We start from the raw sequence: 25560 nt of genomic DNA, 5'->3' as shown, positions 1-25560 counted from the left end.
TTTATGGCTTGTCGTCCTTTACAAAGTTATCTTGCAGCAGGAAATGCTCATATTTTCCCCTTTCGGTAACACACGGGGCCTGTTCTGCCCAAAGCAAGCGTCAGTTCTTGCTATCATCTTATAAAAGCTCGTAATGTAATTACAGTCCATCGGGGGTGGGGTTGGGGGGCTGAGCTGCTGAAGTGTCAGAGAAGGCCATTTCCGCCGGCTTTCGTTGTCTTAAGCTAAGTGCATTTAGACAGAGTGCTGAGATGAAGCAGCTCTTACGCCACAGTGGGGACCTGAGGTTCCTGCAGAAAGGCTCTGCTAAGCATTGCTATACCATCTAGCCTGGCCACAGTGAATCCAATTTAATTGTCAGTTCAACCTCTTTTTGGGGCCCCTCGCCATAATACTCACACACTCCACAGGCTGATCAGACGTGGGGCGCCCCCTGGTGGCCACCGGGCCCGAAGCAGCCACTAAGTTTGCGTATGCCATAGGCTGACCAGTGGCTTGTTCTACGAAGCAGGGTTACTGAATTATTTCGGATTTAAGGTACACCAGTTTAACCTTCCTATGGTGTTAGGCATTTGTAAGTTTTAAATGCATAAAAGCACCACATAAATTTGTTTATTGCATCAAGGCTTTTTGACTTTGTCAGGAACCTCTATTTAGATAAAATAAAAAAAAAACCCACTAAATTATAAATGCTCTGGTCAACACTATAGCAGCTCTGGTGTTGGGATCGACACCGACCCGTTTGTAAGCTTAAAATGCATAAAAGCAACATAAATTTGTGTACTGCATCAGGAAAATCTTTTTTTTAAAAATTAAAAATTAATTATTTAAAAAAAAAATAATAAATTCACCAGGCAAGGTATGCCCAGACATGTTAGGCAAGATAAGGCCAATTCAATTTATTTATTTAATTCACTTGAGGCTTATTTTAAGACCGCCCCTTCCCAACCTACCACAAGTCAGAACTCTGAAAGCTGACAAACCCACCTGTAGAGTGTTTTTAAAAAAGATTAAAAGTGTATATACCACCCCTGAAGCAATTATTCAGGTCTCATGGCAGGACCGACTATGACATCGTCCGGGTTTCCTGTCACCTGACCAAAGACAGGCAGATTGATTAGTTGATGCGGTCATATAAACAGGGAAGCAAATGGATAAGAGCCAACACTCATCTCACACCTCCAATGATGAGGGCTTGACTCCTGCCCCCAGTGTGTGTGGAGTTTCCATGTTCTGTGCTGTTAGGGCTTCCTCTCACGGTTAGGCAAATTGCCATCTCTAACACAGCCATTGTGTGTTATTGTGTGCACGAGTACTTGTGTCTGTAAATGTGTGCCCTGTAATGGACCAACAACCTATTCAGGGTGTCGACTGCTTTTTTCCCTAAGCTTCCTGGGAACCCTGAACAGGATCAGTAGTTGGGGGGAGGATGAAATACAAATATATAATCCTTCATAACTGCTTATCAAGTACAGTACATCACCGGGAACACATGTAAATATATACAAATTTATTTGTAAGCACACAAAAGCTGCTGAACAGATGTGTGAACTCACACACACACACCTGAACTAAAAATAAATCTCACCTGAACTTAAAAAATATATATATATTCAAGTTTAAAAAATTACCTAATGACTTCATGACAGATAATAGTGGTCAACAGCTACTGCACAGGGTGAAATGGAACAATTTATACACTTTATGCAATTTATATATAAAAACACTGAATAATACCCCATATAATCCACCTGACTCAGGTCACTGTGCAAAGTAATCAAAATACTAGCAATATTTCAAACAAACATAGAAGACTTTATTGAGATCCTGGAAAGAATCTTTTTTTAATCTAACTAAAAGCAAACTTACTAAAAACGGCAGAAGTAAAAGCCGACGCATGCAGAGCAGAAAGGGAACCGGCTTCTGACTCGCCCACAGACTCCTGTAAAAGAGCGTTTCCATGGCAATGAAGTGCTAGATTGAACAGTGTTAAAATAGGCTGTGGTGTGAAATCAGAGCAATATTACCTTACCGTGACGGATCTGCGGGGCTTTGACCTTTTACACGCGCATCTTCAAATACGCCCTTCGAGTCCCGCAAGGAGTGAACGCAAATGAACCACAAAAGTACTTCTATGTATTCAAAATAAATAAATCTTTATTAATGTTCTGCTTTAGACATCTTCCCTTGAGCATCCCAAGAGCAAAGGTAAACAAACATTCTCGTGAACGTTACCCGCACTGACATTTAATTCATAAAGTCATTAGTATTGGAATTTGAAAGTAGAAAATCAGTGGAAATGTGTTTTTTATTTTTTACATGCAGAGAGCAGGTGACCCTAACCCTCGAATGATGGCGTCCCCACAAAACACAAAAACGCACACATACACATACAAAGCACGTATTACGGAGAACTAACCCATTAGGCAAATACAGGCTGCCCGTTACCAGGAAGATGAGCTACAGAAGATCCTCCTCCTCACTCCAAACACAGATCAACAAAGTTCAGTACCTGCATTATCTGACTGCAATCATATCTCAATCCCACGTACATTTATTATACAAACATTTAGCGATATTACTGCTGATGCACATACTTCAGGTGAAAGGTGTGTGATTTAACGTGGTTTTACGAGACCGTAAAGTTTGCAGGCGGGCGGCAAGGACAGAACCCGGACAACAGCAGATGTGTTTGTGAGGTGAGAAAAGGTGCGATTATGGTGACCTGGTCACATGGTCGAAGCTCTTGAACCAACCTACATCTCAACCTACATCACAGCACTTGCTTTACGGCACATCTGCCTGAACGCCTGTATTACAGAAAGTGGGGTCAGCACTGGATCGGGGCCCTTTTAAGTAGCTGAGCACACAGTAGCATTAGTGTCTCCTTGGAAACGTAGATGCAGCCACCCGAACCGTGTGGGTTGGCCAGACGCTCTCAGTGTTTCTCTACCAGTGTTCTGAGCGATCCGCTCTTCTGGGGCATTTCTCATCTTCACCTGCAGGGGGAAACACGGGAGTCTCCGTCAAGCCCAGAAGCAGGGCAAGCTGATCCGCAGTACATTTTTAGCGGCACTTCAACAACGCTGGGGGTATTCGACCACAGACCAAAGCACCAGGGATGTATTACGGCGGTGGGGCCTCTGGTTCCAGCTGAAAAGCTGATTGGCCCCCAGAGTGCACAGGACACTCACTGATTCAAAGCATATCATTGGCTAATGACAAGGCCGCCCCCTCTGTATAAATTACAGCCCCTCTCATGTTCCCCCACAATAATAAATCCCAGGAAAAAACCCTGAAAAACACTCAGTTCTGTGTAAAGCTGAAGGGAGAAGAGGGCCTGGTGTTCTCAGGTATGTAAACACCCCCCCCCACGCTGTACCCTCTGCCTCTACAGACAGACAGTGCAGCTCCTGCACGGCAGTGGTCCCAAAATGCATGACACCATGACAAGGAGAAAGCAAGCATAGGAATGATTAGCTCTCTCTCTCTCACTCTCTCTCTCTCTCTCTCACAGACACGCAAACCATGCAAATTAAGATTGCTTACAATAGTAGCTCCCTTGTTGCCAGGGGCTACCTCCTCGGCGAAACCGCAGCCAGCAGCTCAGTCAGAATCTGCTGTCGGACTTCCTCGGCTATGCTTTCTCTGACCTGGGGGGGGAGGGGGCACATTGAGAATGAGCATGGAAAATTGTATATCGTCTTAGGCCTTTGGGACACCATCCAGCAAAAGATTTATGGCCAGAGAGAGTTACATCCACTGCAGACCCATCACCCCCCCCTCACCTGCTGCAGGAGCTGTTGCAGCTGGGGGCTGTTTGCAGCTTCCCCTCCACCTCCTTCCCCAGCAGAGGCCCGCGTCGGCCCGGCGTCGGCTTGATCTGGCTGCTTGGCATCCAAGGAGGGGGTCACGCCTGGCCGGGGAGGGGGGGCGGGTGTGAGGCAGACCGAAGCCCGGTAAACCCTCTCCCTGGGTGGGCTGGAAGACCCAGGAGACTGGGAACGGTGATCCCAGGCGGGGCCACCAGATGGGGCAGATTGGCACGGGCTGGTGGAGCGGCTGGAGGCGTTGGAGCCGGTGACACCGTGTCGGCCCCCGTAGCCGAGCTGCTCCCTTGTGACCTCTGACCCCTGCGGATACGGAGGGCCTAATGTAAGCAGGAAGTACTGGATGGATTCCTGAAGTGGCCTGTGTTCCTTACACTCACCACTCCGGTTACTGTCTGGGAGGAGATGCTCGACAAGATGTCCATCCTGTGACCCTGAAATGCAACGAAATGGAAACGAAAACATAACTAAACTGAAACGAGGCTTTATTTGCTAATCGTACAAATAGGAGTACAGGTGCTTCGTTTCTTTTCGCATATTTTATCCTTTGGAAAATAAAACATACAATTGTTTGGGGTCCTTGCCCAGGGTCAGCCATTCATTCGCCGCCCCTGAAGAATTTCAGGGGGGTTAAGGGCCTTGCTCAAGGGGCCGACAGAATGCGACCATTCTGCCGAGGGCGGGCATTGAGTTGGCAACCTTCCGATCACAGGCACAGGGGCCTAATCCACTGACACACACTAGATGACGGCATTCAAGGCACAAGCACAAGCACTGCACCCCAGGGAACAAATCAGCTCAATTTATCAGGCTTCAAGGTTTTTTCAATAGCAATTCAAACATCTACACACCCCAAAATGCTGGAGATTCAGTTTGCTGGATTTACAGGGAAAATCTAAAACAACCATTCTTTATGCACCAACTGGCATGCTTCATTTAATTTGTGTGTGCAGTTGCAGAAACTGACCATTGGGTGGCGGTAGAGGCCCATGATGTCAGAGCAACGCAGCTGCTCTTCCAGGGAGAGCAGACGATCCTCCAGCTGCAGCTCTAGCTCCTGCATCTCCTGACGGACTGCGCTGCGCAGCTGCTGCAGCTGTATTTCCTCCTGCCTGAAAGCAAGGATAGAGTTGTCCGCAATGTGAGGCACAAATCTGAGGGAGACATGAAGAATGAAACGCAAAACACAGAGGACATTCACCGGCAGTGTCTGCCACCACTCAAATCACACATTTGCATGGGATCCCTGTGTTACATTCCAGACTGTACAGGAGGAGGCGTGTCTGGTATTGCGGTGGCTGGGTGCTGCCAGTTGTGTTTTTCAGGTTGCGAGGGGGAAACCAGAACTTGGATCAACCAATCCAGTGGGATTTGGTTTGACAAGGTAAGCGGGGCTTCCCGTATATCGCCGACTCAGTCATACGCTCAGAGGCAACAAGCTTCCCATGCTGTCTAAACACTAAAACCTACATTATACTATGGGATTTGAACCCACAACCTATGTGTTGCTAGCACTATGATTTACTTCAGGGTTAGGCAACCCTGATCCTGGAATGGCGGTAGCAGGATTTCATTCCTATCTGGTCTCTGATGAACCACACCTGATATCAGGCTACCTGATAGTAACTGATCAGGGAGGACAGAAAACCAGCCGGATACCGGTACTTCAGGATCAGGGTCACCTAACCCTACTTCGCTTGTTGAGCTATAGGAGCTATGGTAGACAACAGAGCAATTGGGGTTAAAAGCCTTACTCAATGGGCCAACATAGAACTCATTCTGCTGCTTGAGGGTTTTGAACCAGCGACCTTCTGATCACAGGCACATCAGCCTAACCCGCTGAGCCACATACTTCCCCTAAACCAATCCTTGAAAACAGTCTGGATTTGTCACGTGGAATAAAATGCTGTGTGAAGCTTAATGTCATAACCCTTTCAGGAAAAGGGGACAGATAACAGAAAGAGCCAGACCCACCTCTCTTCCTCGCTCAAGTCCTGGTAGACGGAGCATTGCTGTCGCACCAGGGCGAGTTCAAGGTTCATCATCTGAGCACGGTAGGTGTTAAGGCTCCTGCGGATTCCCTGCATTTCTTGGAGGGTGTTCTGCGGAGGCAATGGGAATGGGGCAGGTGACAAATTCAGAGCTCCGGCCCACGATCAAGATGACCACACCCCATCATAAAGCTTCCCTAAGCGAATCAGGCGAAGGAACCCACCTCACAGAGCAGGGGAGCGGACATCTGGGTGCCGGGAGAGGGCATGCTGTTGCGGGACAGCGACGAGCACTGCACAGAGATAGCACAGATTAAACAGGCACAGCTATCAACAGATGGGCTTACATAAGGACTCTAAACCCTCAGGGCTTGCGGTGGTAGATGGGGACTTAAAACAGAGCATACAGACATACAGAAACTGCAAGTGACCATAGCTTCCCTCGGGCAGGGGGGGGGCACAGGACAATGATATGGCCTGGGTGGAATCATCTGATCATGTCACTGCTTCTTCATGTTCAAGTAGGACATGAAGAACCATTTGCTTACAAAAAATTGTGGCAGTAAGAAATTTCAAATGACAAATCTATTAATGGATGACTTCCTAGAAGAATCAGCATGTCAGATCTGCATCTTGGCTTTTGAGGTCAGCTAATAAACAAATCCAGGTGCAGGAACACCAGCGAATACTGATGTAGTGTCAGGTTCATACCTGGTCCAGGTTCCGCACCGTGCTCCTGATGTCATGCAGAACCCGTCGCAGCTGCATCTCGGTGCTGGAGGGGGTGTGGCTTGGCATGGGGGGTGCGGCCATTTGGCCACCAGGGAAGGGATGGCAGCAGTGGGCGGAGCCGGGTGAGTTGAAATGGTCATAAGGAACACTGTGAGGCAAGCCATAGGGGGCTCTGTGGTAATCACTATGTAGGGAACTGTGGGACCTGTAGTGAGGGATGCCGCTCTGACTTCCATGGAGGTCATCGCCTCTGTAGAGGTTGCTGCAGGAGACAACACTGGGGGCAGTATAACAGCCGTGGGACCAGCCGTAGGGGCTGCAGGTTCGGTGGAGGTTGGGCACGCTGCAGGCGCTCCAGAGCTGTGAGTGATCGACCTGGGGCCGCTGAGGCCAATCGGGCGGTATGCTGTGCAGGGAGCAGGAGGAGCCCCTCAGGTGGGGGGACATTCGGGGCAGGTGGGACGGCATCCTGCCAAGGTGCTCGTCCATCTGCTGAGGCCTGGCATTAGGAGGGGAGTTTACCATGGAGGCTGAGGATGTCGTCTCCCACTTCATATCCCCTCCGTCCATGACAGACCCTGCCGCCTCCTCCTCCTCCTCCTCGTACTCCTCCTCGGGTGTGTAGCGGTATGAAAAGGTAGGAGGGGTACACCGTTTCAAGCCCCCGGGTTGAATCTGGATCTTGATGGTGGAGACCACACAAGCTGGGCTGAGCAGGGAGGTGGGCAAGGAGCGGGACCTCCTCAGGGGGAACCTCTGCTGGGCGACCAGCCTTCCCCCTGTCGTCAACGTGGCCTTGTACACGGAAGAGGCCTTCTGATGGGTATCTCCATGGGCCAAAGGCGAGGGACCATCCACCATGGTATCTGCAACCGAGGGTCCATGTTCAGTAGCAGAGACGGGTCCAATTGAAGGTTCAGCAGCAAGAACATGTTCAGCGTTAGGCACACCGACAGACTCAGGGGTAAGACTACCAATTGGGTCTTCTGCCAAGCCTCTCTCAACACCAGTAGGTACATCAGTTGGCTCAGCAGTAGTCGTACTGATAAGTTCTCTTGTAGGTCCATAGGTGGACTCAGCAGTAGTCCCAATCTCAGCAGTCGACGCACTGATTGGTTCAGCGGTAGGCCCAGTCTCAGTGGTGGACACACCAGTTGGCTCAGCAGTAGGCCCATTCTCAGTGGTAGGTTTAGATAGCAGGGGGAAACCGCTGGGTACTTCCTCTCCACCTCCAGCCTCATTCCGCATTCCCATGTTACTAGAGTCCGCACCAGTCACAACTGTCAACAGCTCTGAGCCCTCCAAGAGCTTCTCAAAGACCGGGTGATCCAGAGGAATACTGTGCTCAAAAGAACTCGACATAACAGTGTTCTCGCTGTCACAGCTGTCTGAGCTCTCCTGAACCTGCGCAGAACCACAACGGATTACAGAAATGTGTTGAAACAAGATGTAATGTCACAACCCTCCGTGCCAAGCTGCCTACCTATGTCTCTAAATGACAAAGGCAGGATTTCCCTCAATTCTTTGCAGACCTGGCAGCCTTCCAGGCTTGAAATGTATACCAAGGTGTCAGTAGCTTGATTGAATGAGAAGTGTATTAGTTACAAGCCAAAATTTGAAACCACTGACATGCAAAATATCATCTCTTTTAAAGGAGCTTCACCCACATATATCCATATTAAACAGTAAGAACAAACTATCTCTCGGCATTCAAACCAAGCTACAAACCTGAACATTAAAACTAGATTTAAACGCAAAACTTGCGGAGCATTCAATGTGAGAACTGGATTCAGTGGTGCATCTGGACTAAAAGGGAAGAAGATATGGGCTCAGCAGCAGAAAGCATCTCCGGGAAAGGTCCGGACTCTCAGAAGCCACATCAATGAGTGAAAATGAGCTTGTCAGCAGGTTTGTGATGGGTCCTGCAGGACACCTCCTCACCCACAGGGGGCAGTACCTCTCACCTTTAGAAAGCTAGTGCTGCCATCTGGGGAGGGGTCATCTGCGAAGCCGCTGCTGTCTGATTGCTGGCTGGCCATCCTCAGCGGGTGCTCTGTTGGGGGTGGGGGGGGGGGGGGAGTTGTTACATTGACTATCTCTAAAGGCTAACTGATTAAAATGCCAATGATCCAAAAACACTGATGGCTAGCACAACATTTCAGTGCTGACACAGTGGTTTAACACCAGCAGAGGGCGAGTGATTCATTTATCATACAATGCATACGGTTCACAGCACCCGCCCCTCCCCGTCTCCCCCACCTAGAGTGATGTCAAGAGGGCCTTCCCTTCATGGACGGGTGCCAAATGCACATGTGATTCATCTGCACAGCCCGTTGGACTGATCTTCACTTCAGATAACCAAGGCCTCTGCCTTCTTATGTCATGCTCAATTAATCAGTGTTTGTAGGGCTACAATATTCTTGCAAACTACGCTGAAATACAAGAGCCCAGAATAATTCTACTAGACAAACACAGAACCTCTATGAATCAGAGTGCTACAGCTTCCTAACCGTTGCGTCAAGCCGTGAAAAACATTTGCATGCCTACAGTGACGTTGCAATTTTGAATTTTCTTGATCTTAAACAAATAGCAATAATGGACATTTGAAGCATCCCTAGTGAGTTGACATTAAAAGACCATTTTGTAACACCAGAAGTTTAATACACTAAATGCCATCCCTTGTCCGTTACACTCACCGATTCCAATCCGACGTGTCCCAGAAGAGGGTTCTCCTTCGATACTTTGTACCTTAAATCAGAAGCAGAAAGGAAGCGACTGAACTGTTGTACAATACAAAGAACAGCTAATGACAGGGGAAAAAAACACAGATCCCTCAGAGCAATTATTCAGCCTATTTTTAGATTTCTGTCTAAATTTATACCAAACCGTCTTTCCCAAGACAAACATTTTGGTGGAAAAAAGGAAAGACCAGCATGGGAAATAGCTATTGTGTGAGGTCACGCAGTACTGTGTCAGTGAGTGTCAACTGATGTCACACAAGGCCAAGATGGCCACTAGACTGCAATACGGTGGAGATAGTGGACACTCTACCTCCTCCATCTCAAACGAGTCCTTTGGCTGCGTGAGGAGATGGGCGACGAGGGGGTTGATCCGCTGGCCAGAAGGTTCCTTATCTGGGATGATGGTCGCTGATGCTTTTGCTTCTTCTCTCCACAGGGTGTCCTCCCTGCTCAAACTTCCCTGCGGAGTGAAATGCGTCTCTTTGGACTCTAAGTCACCGTTGGCAAGGTTGGCGTCACTCCGAACTGCGCCCACATTGGTCTCCTCAGCCACCGTGGCCAACCAAGGGGACTCTTTCCTCCTGAAAGCTTTTGATTGCTTCAGCTCGTTCTTCTCCTCTGCCTCAGCACGAGACACGTCTCCCTTATCACCTTGTTCAGAGGACGTGAGGGCCAAGTCACCCAATCCCAGGTTCAGAAGGTTGTGCTTGGTGAGGGTCTTCTTTATAATCTTGGCAACATTCCTGGCCTGGCTGCTCTTCTTCTCAGTAGAGACATCAGCAGGCTCTGCCTCACTGCTGCCGATCATCTGCACCGGCTGGCCCGACACTTGGGAGTAGAGGGAGTTGAATGCATTGGCCACAGTAGTCAGCACCTCGATCTGCCGAAAACGACCTGTGTTGGGGGAGAAAAAAAAAAGAAAAAAAGAGGCAAGTCCTATTAACTCATCACCAGAAATAGCAGTCAAGCTATCATGCTCCCGTTCTTTCTGTACAACTTCTGGCTGGGTCCATTTTCCGGTCGACGCTGATATCAGTAAGAGCAGCAAATGGACTTGCGTTGCCCTATCTTCAGGATGTGGGGATTGTGGGTTTTAATGGAATTTAACCTCATGATCCACGAGCAAACACAAACATGTACACTGAAAAACAAGATATAATCTCAGCAACGTTGTCTTTCTGATCTACTTAAGACAACAAAACTTCTGTCTATAATAAAAAACATTAACGGTGGGACAGAAAGACACTCTCAGTGCCGTTTTGGCCAAGCAGGCTTAAGAAGCCTCGTGGACTAATGCCCAGGGTATGAATAACATGATGGCCCCAAATTGTACACTAATGCACGAGACATGCTTTCTAACAGCCTGTTTAAATAAGTGGTCCTGTATATAGTGTTATGAAGCCATGCAGGTCTGCACGATGTCTAATTAGGCCACCCTGCTCAAATAGGGGTGGGCTACGGAGATGATCAGAACCAGTTCTCGGGTGACAGTGGAGGAGCCTTAAAAAGCCCAGACAAGTGAGGCTGAACAGACCCGCATACCTAAGGAAGTACGGCGGGGACTGGTTCGACAGACTGGAGAGATGTGTCGCGTGTGCCATCCCATCGTAAACACAGCTGTTCGGCCACATTCCTTCCGAAAACGTTCCACTCCACCCCCGCTCACCGGCATGTGCCCGCTTGCCATCTCGATCTCGCCCAGCACAGCCGTAGCGTTTTTCTCAAAAACCAAAACAGAAGCCTCGCTGCAATCCGGGCCACCAGCGGAGGCCAACGTATGCTTGGAAACCAACTTGCAGCCCGCAACCCTTCTTGATGGCTCGTCCGATGGAGGCAGGGGAACAAAGGCCTCCTTGTGAGACTCCTTTCACTTATTCTGAAGTGAACTTGCTTGTTTCACAGCTACCCTTTAGCTAACCAATGCACGGTGTAAGGCCAAGGATGCAGACTGTAAATTTCCCACAATGCAACAAAACAAGACCGCTACCAGACCAAAAGTGTATCTTCTCAAATACAACTTCCTTCCTCTGGGTGTAATATCACAACTTTCACGCTGCCTCTTTCCAAAGTTTGCATGTAAGTCTGTATCTGCAAAGACCACAGTGTGACCTGATACACTCTCGGGGCGTACTTGTAAGGGCAGAGTTGGGATTCTCCAGCTCCATGCGCTGGAGCTGGGCCGCCAGGTAGACCTTGATGTCGATGCCCCGAGCTGAGGATGACCCATTGAAGAACCGGGACGGGATTTTAGTGGAGATGTCTGGCTCTTCAGTTCCAAATCCCAGGTTGTACAGGGTTTCTTCTGGGTCCTCTTCGTACAAGTCAAGCAACTCAGAGACACTGAAAAATATAATAAAATAGGGTGAGGGGAAATAGAGTAAGTGGGAGAACTAATATGTTGAGAAACCATATTGGTACACTGCGGATGAGGTTTCATTCACCAGTAGGACTAAATCAACATTACCATAAGGCTTCCTAGATTTTCATGATAACTACTAAGCTTTCTTTACATGAAAAATCATGGAAATCAAGAAGATCCTAGCCTATTTGCCGAGGGGTATGACAAGTTCACCTGGATACAGTGGCACTGCTCCTCCCAGAGCCAGAGGAAGTGATGCTCAGGCCCCGTTGCAGGAAGGAGCTCTTCCGTTCTTTGGCCACATCAAAGTTACTGGGGAAAGCCAAGGGTTGTGAGGAAGGGTGAAGAAGACAGGGGTGGGGTATGAAGGGTACTGGTAGGATCGCCAGGAGGTCAACTTACCATGACAACTCGGCTTTAGTTCCGCTATGCTGGAGAAGGTTTGCTGAGGAGAAGACAAGAAGGGTTAGATCATGAGGAAAGAATCCTGCTAAAAAGATCTGTATGTATATACAACTTGAACCCCTGGCCCAGTCATATTCATGCAACAGACCATCAGGAAAGACTGATTTTATCATCCCGAAGACTGAACCCTGGATCTCTCCAAGAACGCGAATTGCCTACATGGAAGATGTTCCAAAATGCTCTTAAAGGAAGGAGAGAGGAGCCAACAGCTTCCCTTGAAAATGGCACTAGCCCAACCAGTTATGGTGGCTTTCCATGTTCAACTGCTCATTTAGGAACAGCAGGTCCTGGTGCTGAGAGGACTGAGCAGGCCTGTTGGAGCTTGCTGGGAGGTGTATCTGCGGGCTTAGCTCTCATGTAAGAAGGGAGTACAAAGAGAACTTGCGGGGGGGGGGGTGGGGGGTACTGGTCTGCATGATGTCACCTTTACAGCTGGACAGGGTGATGAAGAATCACACTCTATTGCAATGGCATAACTTGCACAAGGGCTTGAACATGGGAGGCGTTCAGGTCTCCACCCATTCAAGGGGAGGGTTGTATTACCCCATGTCCTTGTGGCTAATGAATAGCACAGGATACAGGGTTGCAGCACAGCATCCAAATCAGCAAGTTGGCCAGACAGAAGATCATACCTCCATACAGTTCGCAGGAGACTTAAAGCACCAAGAGAACTAACTGTCATGTCACACTAAATGTAAGAACCAATAATGTGACACCAGCCACCACCCAGCTGGTTCTGGCTAGAAGACGACGACGAAAGGCGGCACCAGCTAGAGGCTCTGCCAGGCCTGATGCTCACCTTCGGCTCCCAGGGACAAGTCGTCTTCGAAGCTGCATCCGTTCTTCAGCGTTCCTACCACACAGAGACATTCAGCACTTACATTAAACCGGTTACCTTTGTTTAAAATATACAGTACAATATACGTCAAGCCACCTACAAAGGAGAGTGATCTGGAGAAGGAAAGAGAAGGAAAGGCTACCTAAGAGTGCTTGGCATATAAATGGGCCCTCCTTCAGGATAGCTGGAAAGCATCCCAGGCGGCCACCTCATCAAACCGGCGTAGAGGATAAATTAGGGTCAGCCAGTCTTTGGAGCAATTTGGGTAAAGGGCCTTGCCCAAGGGTCCAACAATGGGATCATTCTACCGGCTCCGGGATTTGACCCAGCAACCTTCTGAGTCCCAACCCACAGAGCTGCCTGTCCCCCAAACAAATTTTTATATACATTTTTTTTGTTCCGTGCATAATTCCATATACAATATATATATATATATATATATATATATATACATATATATACACACACACACATATATCCAAACTTTTAATTGGTATCGTAAGCGCTGGAGAACACAATTCAGAAAACCTCTCAAAAGTTTCTACAGGACAAACGTGGAGACAAACACAGTAACATCGCTCCTAATCTGAACCGGTGTTCAAAAACACCCATGAACGTATAACCCAAGGGAGAAACTTCTGACTAGACGTGGTTTGCCAGCAAGGGCGTGGGGTTACTTTAAACATTGGTAGGGATCAAATCAGCCCTGAACCCCCCTGAAAACCTCTAAAAACACACGGTACTCCCACAATAATGGTACAGACATGTCGCTACCAGCCATATCCAGTTCTATGCCCTTGCTTGCCAAATACTTTCCAGTATCTGACAGGTCAGCGACTAGACTACAACCAAAAAAGAACGAATGAAAAAATGAACCTAACTGAGAACAATTCCTCACTCTGAATAGCTAAAGAGACTTCAAATAAATGCTTTGATTGTGACTCAGTCACTCCTGCCAGCGAAAAGATAAGAAAATGAGATGGCAGCCCTTCCTAGGGAAGCGATCTGTCTGACCGCCAGTGCATCAGTTCCTAAAAATTGCAGTGGCATGCAGCTACGTGCTGTGCAGAAATTGCAAGGTACAATGGGGTGTGTTGCGCCAGAGTTCGCCGTGCAGACAGGAACTCCTACGCACGGCCCCAAGTACCAGTTTGAGGTCATCATCCTGGCGGGAGTTCTAATGAAAGGGGAGCCGGTCCCAGCAGAGCCCACACCCACACGGGCGGCGTGATTAACTCTTGGTAGCATTCAGTCATTCACAAGTCGCCCTGTGTATTTGTATTCGCTGACTCTGCTTACCCCTGGTTGGCAACCCTTGTTCATCCAGAGACGCTCCCTGAGGTGTCCTACAGTGTGGAAGAGAGATGTCAGAATGTAAAATTTGTGAACCACTTTAGATATGCGTTGTCACATGCTAAGAAATACACACAACCCCTGTCACTCTGTAGAGAGCCTGGGGGACTCGACCCTGCAGACCCACAATTAATGTACATCTGACATCATCACACGTTAAGGGTCACCTATGGTGAAAATGCCAGCCTGCCATCCAGTGTGACCTGTTTGCACGACAAACTTCTTTACCATTTGACTTTCAGATAAAGAGCCACTCAGGTGACTTTACTGTCAGGAACGAGGCTGGACAAACACCATTAACTTCCAGGAAATGTTCTGCGTGAAACAAAACATGCGTAACAAATTACACAGACAAAAAAACAACCTTTGCTGGACCTGTCACATTTTTTTTTGTTTTCTGTTCCTGCTTCTAGGGAAAGCATAAAGCTTCGGTTTAAGAAGGAACCAAACAGTCACTTCCAGGGTGCCAAAATCGGTGTTCCCGGCTTGGAAAGGGGGTAAAGGCAGGCTCAGTCTTCTGAGTACAGGAACAATAGCAGCACTAATTGAAAAACACCGGTAGTCACTGCAAATAATGGCTGTGGAGGACTGGCAGAGTTCCAGCACCACAAAGCCCGGCTGCCGGACTCGTCTGCCAGTCCTGCCCGTGCGGACCGCTGAGGCCGCAAGGCGCCGTCTCACGGAGAGCGAGCGCGGGCCCAGGGTGGGTCTCCGGACAGCTTCCCGAGTCCCCATTCAGACTTCCTGGGAATGCATCGGGAAATTTAAGGAGCTGCAGCGGGGAGCGCAGATCACAATCTGCATACCTGCATTCCTTCAGCCAACTTGCGATCTTGCTCGGTACGCGTCCTACAAAAATGGAATTACATATTTCAGCAAAGTACCCAAGGAATGTGTATCTTAAAACATATGGTATTCTCAAAAGCAAAAAGGACTATGCCATTACAGAGCAAATGAACCCTGTCCAAAAGAGTCATGATTTGTAGATAGTGTTCATTAGCCAAACCCACTATTCCACACTTACTTCCTCTAATATGTCACCCCAAATGAGACCCAAGCCCCAAGCAGAGTCCAAACCCAGTAGAGCAGTGTTTCTGAAACCAGCCTTCGGGGACCTCCAGACGGTCCACGTTTTTGTTCCCTCCCAACTCCCAGGTTTCAGAAACACTGCTCTAGAGTTCCTGACACCAGCGAAAAGCCGGGAAGGGTACCTGGGTCTTCAGCAATGGAGGGCTTCTCCTCCATAGGCTCTGCATGAGGCTCCCGCTCCGCGTCCTGACACTCTGGGGTCTGCCAGGACTCTCGGCTCCGCGCCCAGGCCTTCCTCTTGATGGTAGCGTCCCTCCAGGAGTGTGCGCAGTCGTTCTGGCTACACTCTCTCTCCATGCCGACTGCTAGGATGAGTGAAATTCACCTGGGGGGGGGGGATTCAGTGTCACATGGCTGGTACCTGTCCAACACTTCCGCTCAGCGACTGGTTTACATCGCGAGTAACAGCAGTCATAACAGTGCTCGCTTACGACGGGAACGAAAGGGAAGGGGTCTCGAATTAATGAACGACCTTAGATGACCCACAACTGCTGTAAAAATAACTGTCTTAAGTTGCAGAGAAGGCGACGCCAAACTCTAAACAGAAGCAGGAACGCTTCAATCAATAGGGCCAACCACGGCTCCAGAGGACTGACTCCAGACACACAATAACCGTATCACGTTACACCAATCCACGGGGAGCTGCTCAACTCCAGCTTACATGTTAAGCGCTCAGGATTCACAAATTGCTGGCTAAAGCTGACAGCAGATGCAGGAATCCTCAGGAACGGACCAGAAGAATGGGACAGAAATCCCCTGTTACGCAAAACATGCACTCAGAAATACAGCAGGCAGCTCTCACCGCTCCCGAAGGATTCCTCAGAACCAGCGGGAGCGGTTTTCCTGGGCGATGAAAGCCACACAAGAACTATGGCAAGGACTGACAACATGAGAAAAGTTAGAAAACAAGTAGAACAGGAAATGTCTGTTTAGGGCAAAGATTACTTGCTGTTGCAAAGTCATTTCCTGTTTTGTGTTAGAATTTTACAGAAAAAAAATTGGATATTCCATAAAGTATGATGGATTTATCAGTACAAATGCCTGATCTCTGAAGTCCAGATGAATTAGTCTGAGCTGCTGGCTACTTATAGAGTAAGCACTGTGCAGAGACGGCAAGGAAAAGCCAAAATATTCACCGAGAAGATGGCACCACAATTTTGTCTGGAAATAAACAGTAGAACTGATTCTCATGCCTAAAACATCACTTCTGCACTTGAGACTTTCAGCTACACAATTAGAGCTGGACAATACTCAAGCTTTTTTTTTTTTTTTTTACTGCAATTAGCTTTAACGTTTTACAAATCCCCACGTGAAACGTTCTGCTGCTTTAACTTTAAATAAACTTTCATTGCTCCTCTCTATCGTCTCCTGTGTTCTCCCAGGCGTTTTGCAGAAGAACAGGTTTTTTATATTAGCAGCATAGCTTTAGGGATCCCCATGGGGAAAATGACTTTTTCACTTTTGCGCCATCTTGCCCTCCATGCAAGCGTGGGGTTCACAGTAGGAATGGGCCGATCCACATTTAAATAATATTTAAATTTAGTAAATACAGATGAAAAAATGGTTGCCAGAAAATATTTAATTAGACTAGCCCCACAATTCATCCCACTGGTAATAGTGTCATTTACACATTGTTGCAATATCAGCCGCTTGTGCATTAAAAGCTGCAGCAAGCGCACAATACGGCCCAAACTAGCCACTCCCAGATCATCCGTTGCATTTCACATATTACTCGTGTTGTCTCGCAATTGCATGCGCTTTATTTTGTGAAATCTTCCACTAAACGCTATTCCCACGTTTCAAAAGTATGTTTCTACAAAGGTTGCAAATCACCGTGCTACTAGTCGCTGTTAAAAGTGTAAAATACTTCCAGATCGTCACCCTATTATCTGAGGTTCTTATGTTCCTCGTACCCCGAAGGGTTTGCGACTGCGCTCACACCCGTTGAGTAGCCAAAAAAAACCAGAGCAGCAGCATTAGCGTTCAGCGAATATGTAAGGATTCTGTCAAGGCTGGGCTCAAAATGGTGACCTTCCCATCACAGGCACAGAGGCGTAACCCTCTTAGCTACACTCTAGCTCTTTAGTTTCTCAAGAAACAGTCAAACTCAAGACAACCGTCGATGTAATCATTTCTCCTTCTGTGTCACGAAAGAAATGTAAATTATAATAGGACAATGGCATGCAGGTTGTAAACAAATATCCTTCCCACATGCAAAGCCTTCATAGCAAGATTCCTATAAAGTACGTGTCTAGACAGAAGGGGGTGATTCTATAAGATGCTGGCAGTCAAAAGAAGTGCACAAGCTCATTTTCCAAGGAGCACAAGCATAGAAATATCGCCCCCATCCGCTAAGCTTCATATTCATCACAACATCGAGCCATATGGATAGCAATGCTGCATGCTAACAGGAGAGCCAATAATCTCCATTAAGGCTTAAGCGGCATGGGAAGGAGCCGGAGCGACAGAGGCCAAAGCTATTGTCTCTGCGGCCCACCGAGGATTCACCATGCCAGACCCACAGGCTGGATGGCTCACCACGCCCGGAGGCTCGCTAACCCAAGCTTGATGCTGGCATCGTTCGACCTGGACATCCATAAATTAACAGTTATGAGTGACCAGCGTTTGGGACCCAAAGGACAAAAAAAACTAAGTGAAGACAAACTGCTGCTGCCAATCCTCTTGGGTCAAACCAAGCAGACTTGGGGATGGTTCACAGGCGGGCGAGGAGGTAGTACAGGGGAGGAACCGCAAAGGTGCCGCACAGAAAGGGTGTGCTGATCATCGCTCACTTGCGTGATAAAGTCTGAACACGTGCCGGAGTCACTGCTGACGTGCAAAGGCTGGCCCTGTAATGCAAATACGACTGCAAACAGGGGAGCGCCAGGACCTCATGGAACAGCTTCCTGACTTTCCGAGCAGATCAGTCTTCTGCCTTTTCAGGGCACCAGTGGTTGGCATGGGAGCAAAAGGCTGCCCCCCCCCATCTCCCGTGCTCTAGTAACTGACCAGGAGTTGCTTGATCACATGTCTGATCATGGCTTAATGCTTCCAGTACAATTCCTATGGTCTGCTGATCCTTGGGGACACACAGATAGTCCACATTTTTGCTCCCTCCCAGTTCCCAGCAGGGAGCAAAAATGTGGACTTTCTGGCAGGGAGCTCAGAGGGACAAAAAACATGGACTGACTGTGGGTCTCTGAGCATCGGATTGGGAAACACTGGCTGAAGTCTTATTTGGCATTTCTAATGTCCAGTGTACGCAAAACTAAGTGAGGCAAATGAAATGATAATTAGGCTTGAACTGTGGGTATTACTCACACTTGCTAACCAGCCCTTCAAGAAGACTTGAAAAGCACTTGCACAGAAAATATAGAACTTGACAGCTCCAAATGCTGCAACAAGAGATTCATGAAAAACACATTTTAAATAGAAAGTCTATTTTTAAGCCCCTGGCCCTCGGCTCTTCCTGTGACCCCTTTTCTACACTGCTGCGGCCGCTCCAGTTCCCACATTTCCTGCCAAGTCTTACGGACCGAGTTCCACCCCAGCATCCAAAGCATCTAGCATAACCTGCTGACCCAAAACAAAGCGCCGGTCACAGCAAACAGAGCGTAATATACAAGCAGGAACCATCTCAAAAACACATCCTTCTTCACACTCCCCAACAAAAGGGGGACCGGATTTCCAGGGTGCTCCTGCACTAGAACAAGACCACGCCAGGAACCAAGGCGGAACCGAGGAGACAGAGCATTGGGGAGACGGTGTCTTTGCAAAGTTCCCTCGCTGCGGTGTGGCTTAGTCACCATCCACCTTTTCTGACCTTATCTAAACTATGAGCATGTTGAACCTCCAAAAGCTATGGAAGATAGAGACCTTCTTTTATGCACGACCTTTTTGACCTCATAAGCATAACCTCAGGCTCTTGTTAAATCATGTCAACAAGTTGACTTTGGACAGCAAAAGGCCACCAATTCTATTAATCTATTCATTCATTCTTGTAAACTCATGCTAGCGTAACTGTACCACTGAATGTCATCATTACAAATATCTTGACCAAACTGTACCATCACAATGAGGAAACCTTTTTGATCCACCTTTTAAGGCTCCTGTGCTAGGCACCAGTACTAAGACCTTCTCACCAGTGTTTAACACTAAGACAGGAAATGAAACTAAACTTTACTTAGTTTGGAATTAAGTGCTTTGCGAGCCAGACTCACAAACCTACAGCCATCACCTTATAGCGTTAATGTGGTATGACACACTGCTTACAATAAAGGCACTTTTGAACATGCTCCTAGTCAACCAAAGCAAGAGGCCATTTCTTTTCCACTTTCAAAGTTTAACTAAACTAATAAAGAATCAGCAGATCCAATCCAATATTTTCTCTGGGAGCCTTCTCCACGACTCAAGAATCCCAGGTGGGCAGGAAGTCAATTAGAGGTGGGCGATACATCGATTTTATCGATTAATTCGAATTTTCAGTTCAGGACGATGTGTTTTTATGAAAATCGATTTCATTACCTATTTTACACGCGAGTGCCAAAAGCGGAACTAATGTGATGCACCGTCCTTCATAGGTAAATTAGCGCATGCAATCAAAGAAAGGTGTTGCTACATCTGTAATATGGAATTGAATCAGTTTCACGCCGTCGGACACAGACCAAACAAGTCCACGTTGCAAAGTCTGTTTAAAAACTTTTGCAACCAAAGGAAGCTGCACGACAAATTTATTCCAGCACCTAAAGCAGAGTCATGCAGCAGAGTGGGAGAAGTGCAGCTTCCAGCGAAATGAAAAAACATGCAGCACCAGCGCAACATCCAATGTTAAGCCAGCAACCGTCCCTGACACGTTTTCCAACTGTGTGCCATATGATAAGAATGGCGCACGGTGGAAGGCGATAACAAACGCTGTCGCGATGTATATTGCAAAACACATGGTGCCCATACATACTGTGGAAAAGCCGGGATTCATTAAGTTTTCACAAGTTTCTAAAAGTGTTTACAATGGCGTGATCTGCCATCTCACAAGAGTCTTTTTTGGCTTGTCAGATTGCACTTTAACCCTAAAGTAAAAAAAAAAACAAAACAAAATAAAGTTAAAAACTTGTTTTGAACCATTTATTTGTCATCTGTAGTTTGACTCTGAGTAGGGGAGGGGAAAATCGATTAAAATTGAAAATCGGATTTATTGTGAAAGAACCGGAGATTTTATTTTTAAGCCATATCGCCTAACTCTAAAGTCAATGTCTTACCCGTGCCGGACCTCGGACGACCTCACGGAGGCACATGAATCCGATCACGGTGTCAACAAGGAGCACACAACATCACACTCTTACTCAGAAGCAGACGATTCACGCCTACAAAAAACGCGATAGTACTGGGCCAAGCTGACAGCCCCACAGACCGCAGGCAGTAATTACCAGAAATGCGGTGGACGGACTGGGACCAGAACATCGAGACGACCAGCCATTCCCTATGTCACACGTTACCTTAAAGCAACGCCTACTTCTGCTTGACTGTGCACCAAGGGCTGGGTTCTGACTAAAGGCGTGCTTCGGTATCTCTGCATTTACTGTAGGTATACGGCTCCAGATCTGATAACAACATACTTCACTGCCTCATTAAGACACCAGCAGCTCCCATTTGAATATCTGCCCACCTCCTTTCGTATTCGAGCTCCACGGCACAGTTTGTATTCTGTGCGCTGCATTTATCAGAGTGGAGGGGGGGGTCGCAGATCAAGGTGATGGTGGTGGGGATTTCCTGTGCTTCAAGGACAAGTGAGGCTTTTAAAAAGTCAAACAGGCAAAGTAAACTGAAGCGGTGGAATAAATAAGATAAGCAGAAATTGTAAAAGTAATTTGCACTACCATGGACTTAAATCAGCAGCAGCAACAACAAAAAAAACACCCAAAAATAGCAAACTTTGTATATTTAAGTATATTTATATACACACACACACACACACATTATATCTACACACAAATATATGTAGGTGTGATATCCATAACATTCCTGCTAAACGAGTCACTCCAAAGAACATGTTTGGGCCGTATCTCAGATTAATTACTTATTTTGAAGCAGATTTTGTGCCTTTCTTGTTCAAGACTTTGGGACTGTTCTACAAGTAAGAGAAACAAACTGTCAATCCAAAAATAGATGGAAAAAAACATAACATATATATATATACACACACAGCCATTTTCTGCTGTTCCTAAGTTGACGTGTAAAGGCACAAGGCAGAGTGTACCAGATTCCAGCTATCGTAAAAACGTTAATAAATCATTAGCCTGGGTAAGGTCCACATTACGCTGACTTGCGTGGAATGTGAATGCAGCAAGCAACAGAGGAAATTCAAACTTAACATCAAAGGTCGCAGACTGACCCAATACTGCTGTGAACGTGTGACAAAGGAACAAGACTCATCAAAGCTGTACTTCCTCACTCAACTAAGTACTTCTTCATTCATTTCACTTAGCAGTGTTATGCCACATGTTTTGTTTTACAAGATGTTTCCATGTTAAATGTGACAGATCAATTAAAGCCTTGTAGTTCTGGGTATTTACTAAAGCGACAGAAGTGTTTTTTTTTTTTACAGTGAAACAACCGCCCCCCTCCTGAAGAAGACTATGATCATATTTCCTTAACCACTCGGAATTCAGACTGCAATTTGAATCATATTTAAAAAGGACACACTTCTTTAAAAGTCACTTTTCTTTAGATGAAGACTGAACTAATTTAGTCAAGTCAGATTTCCTCATTCAACAGACCAGCTCACAAAAGAAGAACCTCAGTAACCTTCTGTGAGCCACACATCTCCAGCATGTTAAGGCGATGCACATTATGCATGCTGAACACGGGTCATTAAACGAGTGACGACTTGATGGTGGTTTTTAGAGCACGCTACCCCGTGAAACAGGGCTGTAAATCCAGCAATGGGTGTGAGGGCTGTTCATGTCCGGAGCTCGAAATCTGCATATGGAGATAAACGGTGGGAAATAAGTCAAACTAGTTTCCCTTTGGTCCAAGTCACTTCAGTTGCACTTTTTTTTGTTACGTAAAACTGTCACAGAAATCTGCAGAATAAGACTGAAAGACGAACTGTGCAGAATCCAAGAAAAGCTTTTGAGCATCCTAAAATCCAGGGATCTCTTTTCCCTGCTGACACTAACATGAATCATTCAACGACTTCTGTAGCTAATGGATTACCTGGCACACTGGACTGAATTTCTGTGGCCACCAGTCAATCATATTATCCCACAGAAATGCAGCTTCTGCTGTGTTCATGGAAATGGCACTGGCCAACAAAACGTGTACGCATGTAAGGGTTCATCTGTCATTATGACACTCTGCTCGTTACGTAAGCACGCCTCTTGCGCAATGCTGGACAAACAACTAGTCTCCATAGTTAGAAGATGGTGATCGTGCGTGACCGCGTGAAAAGACACGGCACAACGTCATCGCGTGGTCCATAAAGGCGCGTGCGACTTTCTAATCGCCAACTCGTCATAGTTTACAACTTTAGGCGCAGCCGCGAAAGCTACTTAAATCCAGATGAGAGTTTTCACGAGTAATTCATAAGAAACAGAAAAAGTTTCACAATCCCTTTGGAAGCGCATAGAAACATGGGAACGAAATTGTAATTCCGCCATTGATGTGCGCATTTCTGCCTAAACCATCCCAAAAAAAAGGAGATTAAAAGCTTATGTATGCTACGCTTCTGAATGGGAGTCGTCTTACACCCATTGCACCTGCTCTTCAGGAAGGTGTGATCCAGTACAACTCAAATACTCTGCCTAAAACATTTTCTGCAGTGTCCCCATGCGCCATTATGCCACGGAAATGCATAGGTCCCTTAACTTTCCTATATATAGTAGTGCTTATACTATTTTAGGAATCTACTGCATGAATTACTCTCAAAGGCAAGATCGGTCTTGAGGAATGCAATATTACCGGACAACAAAAATTTCGTTAAACATGCAGCCACGGACAATAAAAAGAAAAAAGCAAACCTTCTGGAAAAAAGACATGCCGCCAAATTTTCAAAACTCACTTCTCAAACACAGAAAGCTAAAACAAGAAAATCACATTGGCTGAAATCTTCTACACGACCACAAACGGCTTATTTACATCTGAGGTATAGAGAGTAGTACCATCAAGGAGCATCAACCATTATATTACTGTTCAAAAGCACATTTCAATCTGACAAAATTATGAGTAAAAAACTAATAATGGGGGAGTAACGATACTGAAGGAGAAATGCCAGGAACTCTAAAGATGTGAGCTATGCTTTGGTGGAAAACTCAGGGAACACCTTGGGAAAATAATAACGTAAATTAAAACGGCGAAACTAAGTTATGACTAAAAAAAGTTTAGAATAAACTATTTAATCCCACCGAATCTCACTAACAAAACCTCAAACTTCAACTGCAGTATTCCCAGTCTATCTGTGATTAATTTACTCACTGATGTCCCAAAAAATACAGAACCAGCCAAAGTTGAAATACGGTGTTAATTTGGCCTTTATGCACTTCGCCGTGGTTTCGCTTTCCTTAAACTGGGGCTGTTTCGGATACCCTTCCAAGCAGGAGTACGTCCTGATCTCCGGCTTCCTGAATGTTCCCTGTTTTTATCGCTACCGGACTTCTTCGTATGACGCATCGCAGCCTTCACTTAGAAAACTGTTTCATCTTAACTTTGTAACAGAAATGTCACCATACCGCAAACGCGAGAGACCAGAAACTCGCGCAACCGAGGCAAGAAATCACAACCGCCGGACTTCAAGCAATGACGTTAAGCAGAGCGGCTGCACAACTCTTTTTAAAAGCAATAGTATGTGACAACTTGCAAACGACACGATTTCCACGGCAGCGATGCCCGCTCTCACGCATCCGCACGACGCCGTGGATTTTTTCCCTTTACTTACGTGATTTTTTACCATGCTAACAGACAGATCCGGGAGGCTTTTCGGAGACTTTGCAGAATCGACTCCACAACATAGGCGACGTCGGGCCAACTTCTGAAAACAGCTGCGCTTCCGCTTCCGTGTGGGATACAAAAGTAACGTGAAAAAAGAGGGCGAGTCTCTGCGAAGAGTCTCAAAAAAGCGGGACTCAAAGGCGAGCGTGTGCTGGGACTCCGAGACCGGGATAACGCGTCATTATAGAAAAAAATACGGCTACAGTTCGGCCACCATGATACAGAAGATTTCATAGTAGACCTAGTAATATATATTACTGCCTATAATAATATGTGCACATATAATAAATGTTGCTTAATGTAACCAACGACATATATTGAGAAAGATAATCGACATTAGTCTCATTCCGTTATTTTTCACCCGGCAGATATAATTGTGGACCAATATATGTGAATGTTGATGGCATCATACTTATGGATTACTTTTCAACCATAAAATATCGGTTTACATATATGCTTTCGTCATACGCAGTGTTTTAATAACTTCACTCTGCAGGAGTTTCTATTCATATCAGTAGGATTCTTTCGGAGAGTCTTCACTCCACCCAGAAATGCGTCATATGTTAAATGTAAACAGACATAATAATACCCACAACAGCAAAATACAATTAGTATCATTATATTTATTAGCATCGTAAACTGTAATATTGTAAACAAATTTTAGAGTAAACTAATCCATGTACAATGAATTTCAATTAATATGAAAATAAAAATGCATTTTGGCAACAGAGTGGCATCAAATTTGTAAATTTGTCGTACATTTCGTGTATCATAACTGATCCTTATGGAAATCCGGTTATAGTATATGCATGCTTGTACAATGTAATGTTTCAGGACTTCCTGTCCTGTTTGAAGTGTGATGGGGGAAATGGCAAATGCGCTGTGGCTCCAAGCGTTTAGCAGCATGTGTAACCATCTGTTCTTTTACTTTATTAATATAGGCCTACCTACAGTATGTATGTTGTGTAACAATTTCCACGATGTCACCTGCTAGGTGTTTACCACGGAATGGTTGGGTGTACATGGTACACCCACACAATGCAAATTTACTTCATTCAAATTAGCTTCAAGTATAACTTTGTTACCTATAGCTGTATCTACAGCTTTAACGTAAATATTCCAGTGTAAAATTCCTCCGTTCTTCGGTAGGCTACGACTCCTTCTAGCCACTGTAAAGCCC

At 46.4% G+C, this 25560-nt stretch overlaps 1 protein-coding gene across 1 annotated transcript; it reads right to left on the bottom strand.

Moving 5' to 3' along the window:
* Positions 1 to 2139: 2139 nt before the first annotated feature.
* Positions 2140 to 24482, bottom strand: itprid2 (ITPR interacting domain containing 2). Its single transcript, XM_072700480.1, has 19 exons — positions 24328 to 24482; positions 15521 to 15723; positions 15116 to 15158; positions 14256 to 14302; positions 12918 to 12971; positions 12056 to 12098; positions 11867 to 11965; positions 11426 to 11634; positions 9605 to 10188; positions 9250 to 9301; positions 8518 to 8606; positions 6533 to 7957; positions 6046 to 6114; positions 5805 to 5932; positions 4798 to 4942; positions 4211 to 4264; positions 3789 to 4133; positions 3550 to 3653; positions 2140 to 2999 (listed from the first exon to the last, which is right to left on the bottom strand). The coding sequence occupies exons 2-18, from the start codon at positions 15693 to 15695 to the stop codon at positions 3576 to 3578; spliced, it is 3639 nt and encodes a 1212-aa protein (XP_072556581.1). The 5' UTR covers positions 15696 to 15723; positions 24328 to 24482; the 3' UTR covers positions 2140 to 2999; positions 3550 to 3575.
* Between the last annotated feature and the right edge of the window lie 1078 nt (positions 24483 to 25560).

This window comes from Paramormyrops kingsleyae, chromosome 16, assembly GCF_048594095.1.
Source record: "Paramormyrops kingsleyae isolate MSU_618 chromosome 16, PKINGS_0.4, whole genome shotgun sequence".
In the NCBI taxonomy this organism is placed as follows: domain Eukaryota; kingdom Metazoa; phylum Chordata; class Actinopteri; order Osteoglossiformes; family Mormyridae; genus Paramormyrops; species Paramormyrops kingsleyae.
The sequence above is the reverse complement of the archived record's forward strand: the minus strand, read 5'-3'. Positions and strand labels throughout refer to the sequence as shown.

What these genes read in the sequence shown, in the direction of transcription:
- itprid2 (XM_072700480.1), bottom strand. Translation starts at nt 15,695, where the DNA reads ATGGAGAGAGAGTGTAGCCAGAACGACTGCGCACACTCCTGGAGGGAC. An exon ending in AGTTGGCTGAAGGAATGCAG is followed by an intron (nt 14,303 to 15,115) that starts GTATGCAGATTG and finishes TCCACACTGTAG; the next exon opens with GACACCTCAGGGAGCGTCTC. An exon ending in GCAGCACTAGCTTTCTAAAG is followed by an intron (nt 7,958 to 8,517) that starts GTGAGAGGTACT and finishes GGTTCTGCGCAG; the next exon opens with GTTCAGGAGAGCTCAGACAG.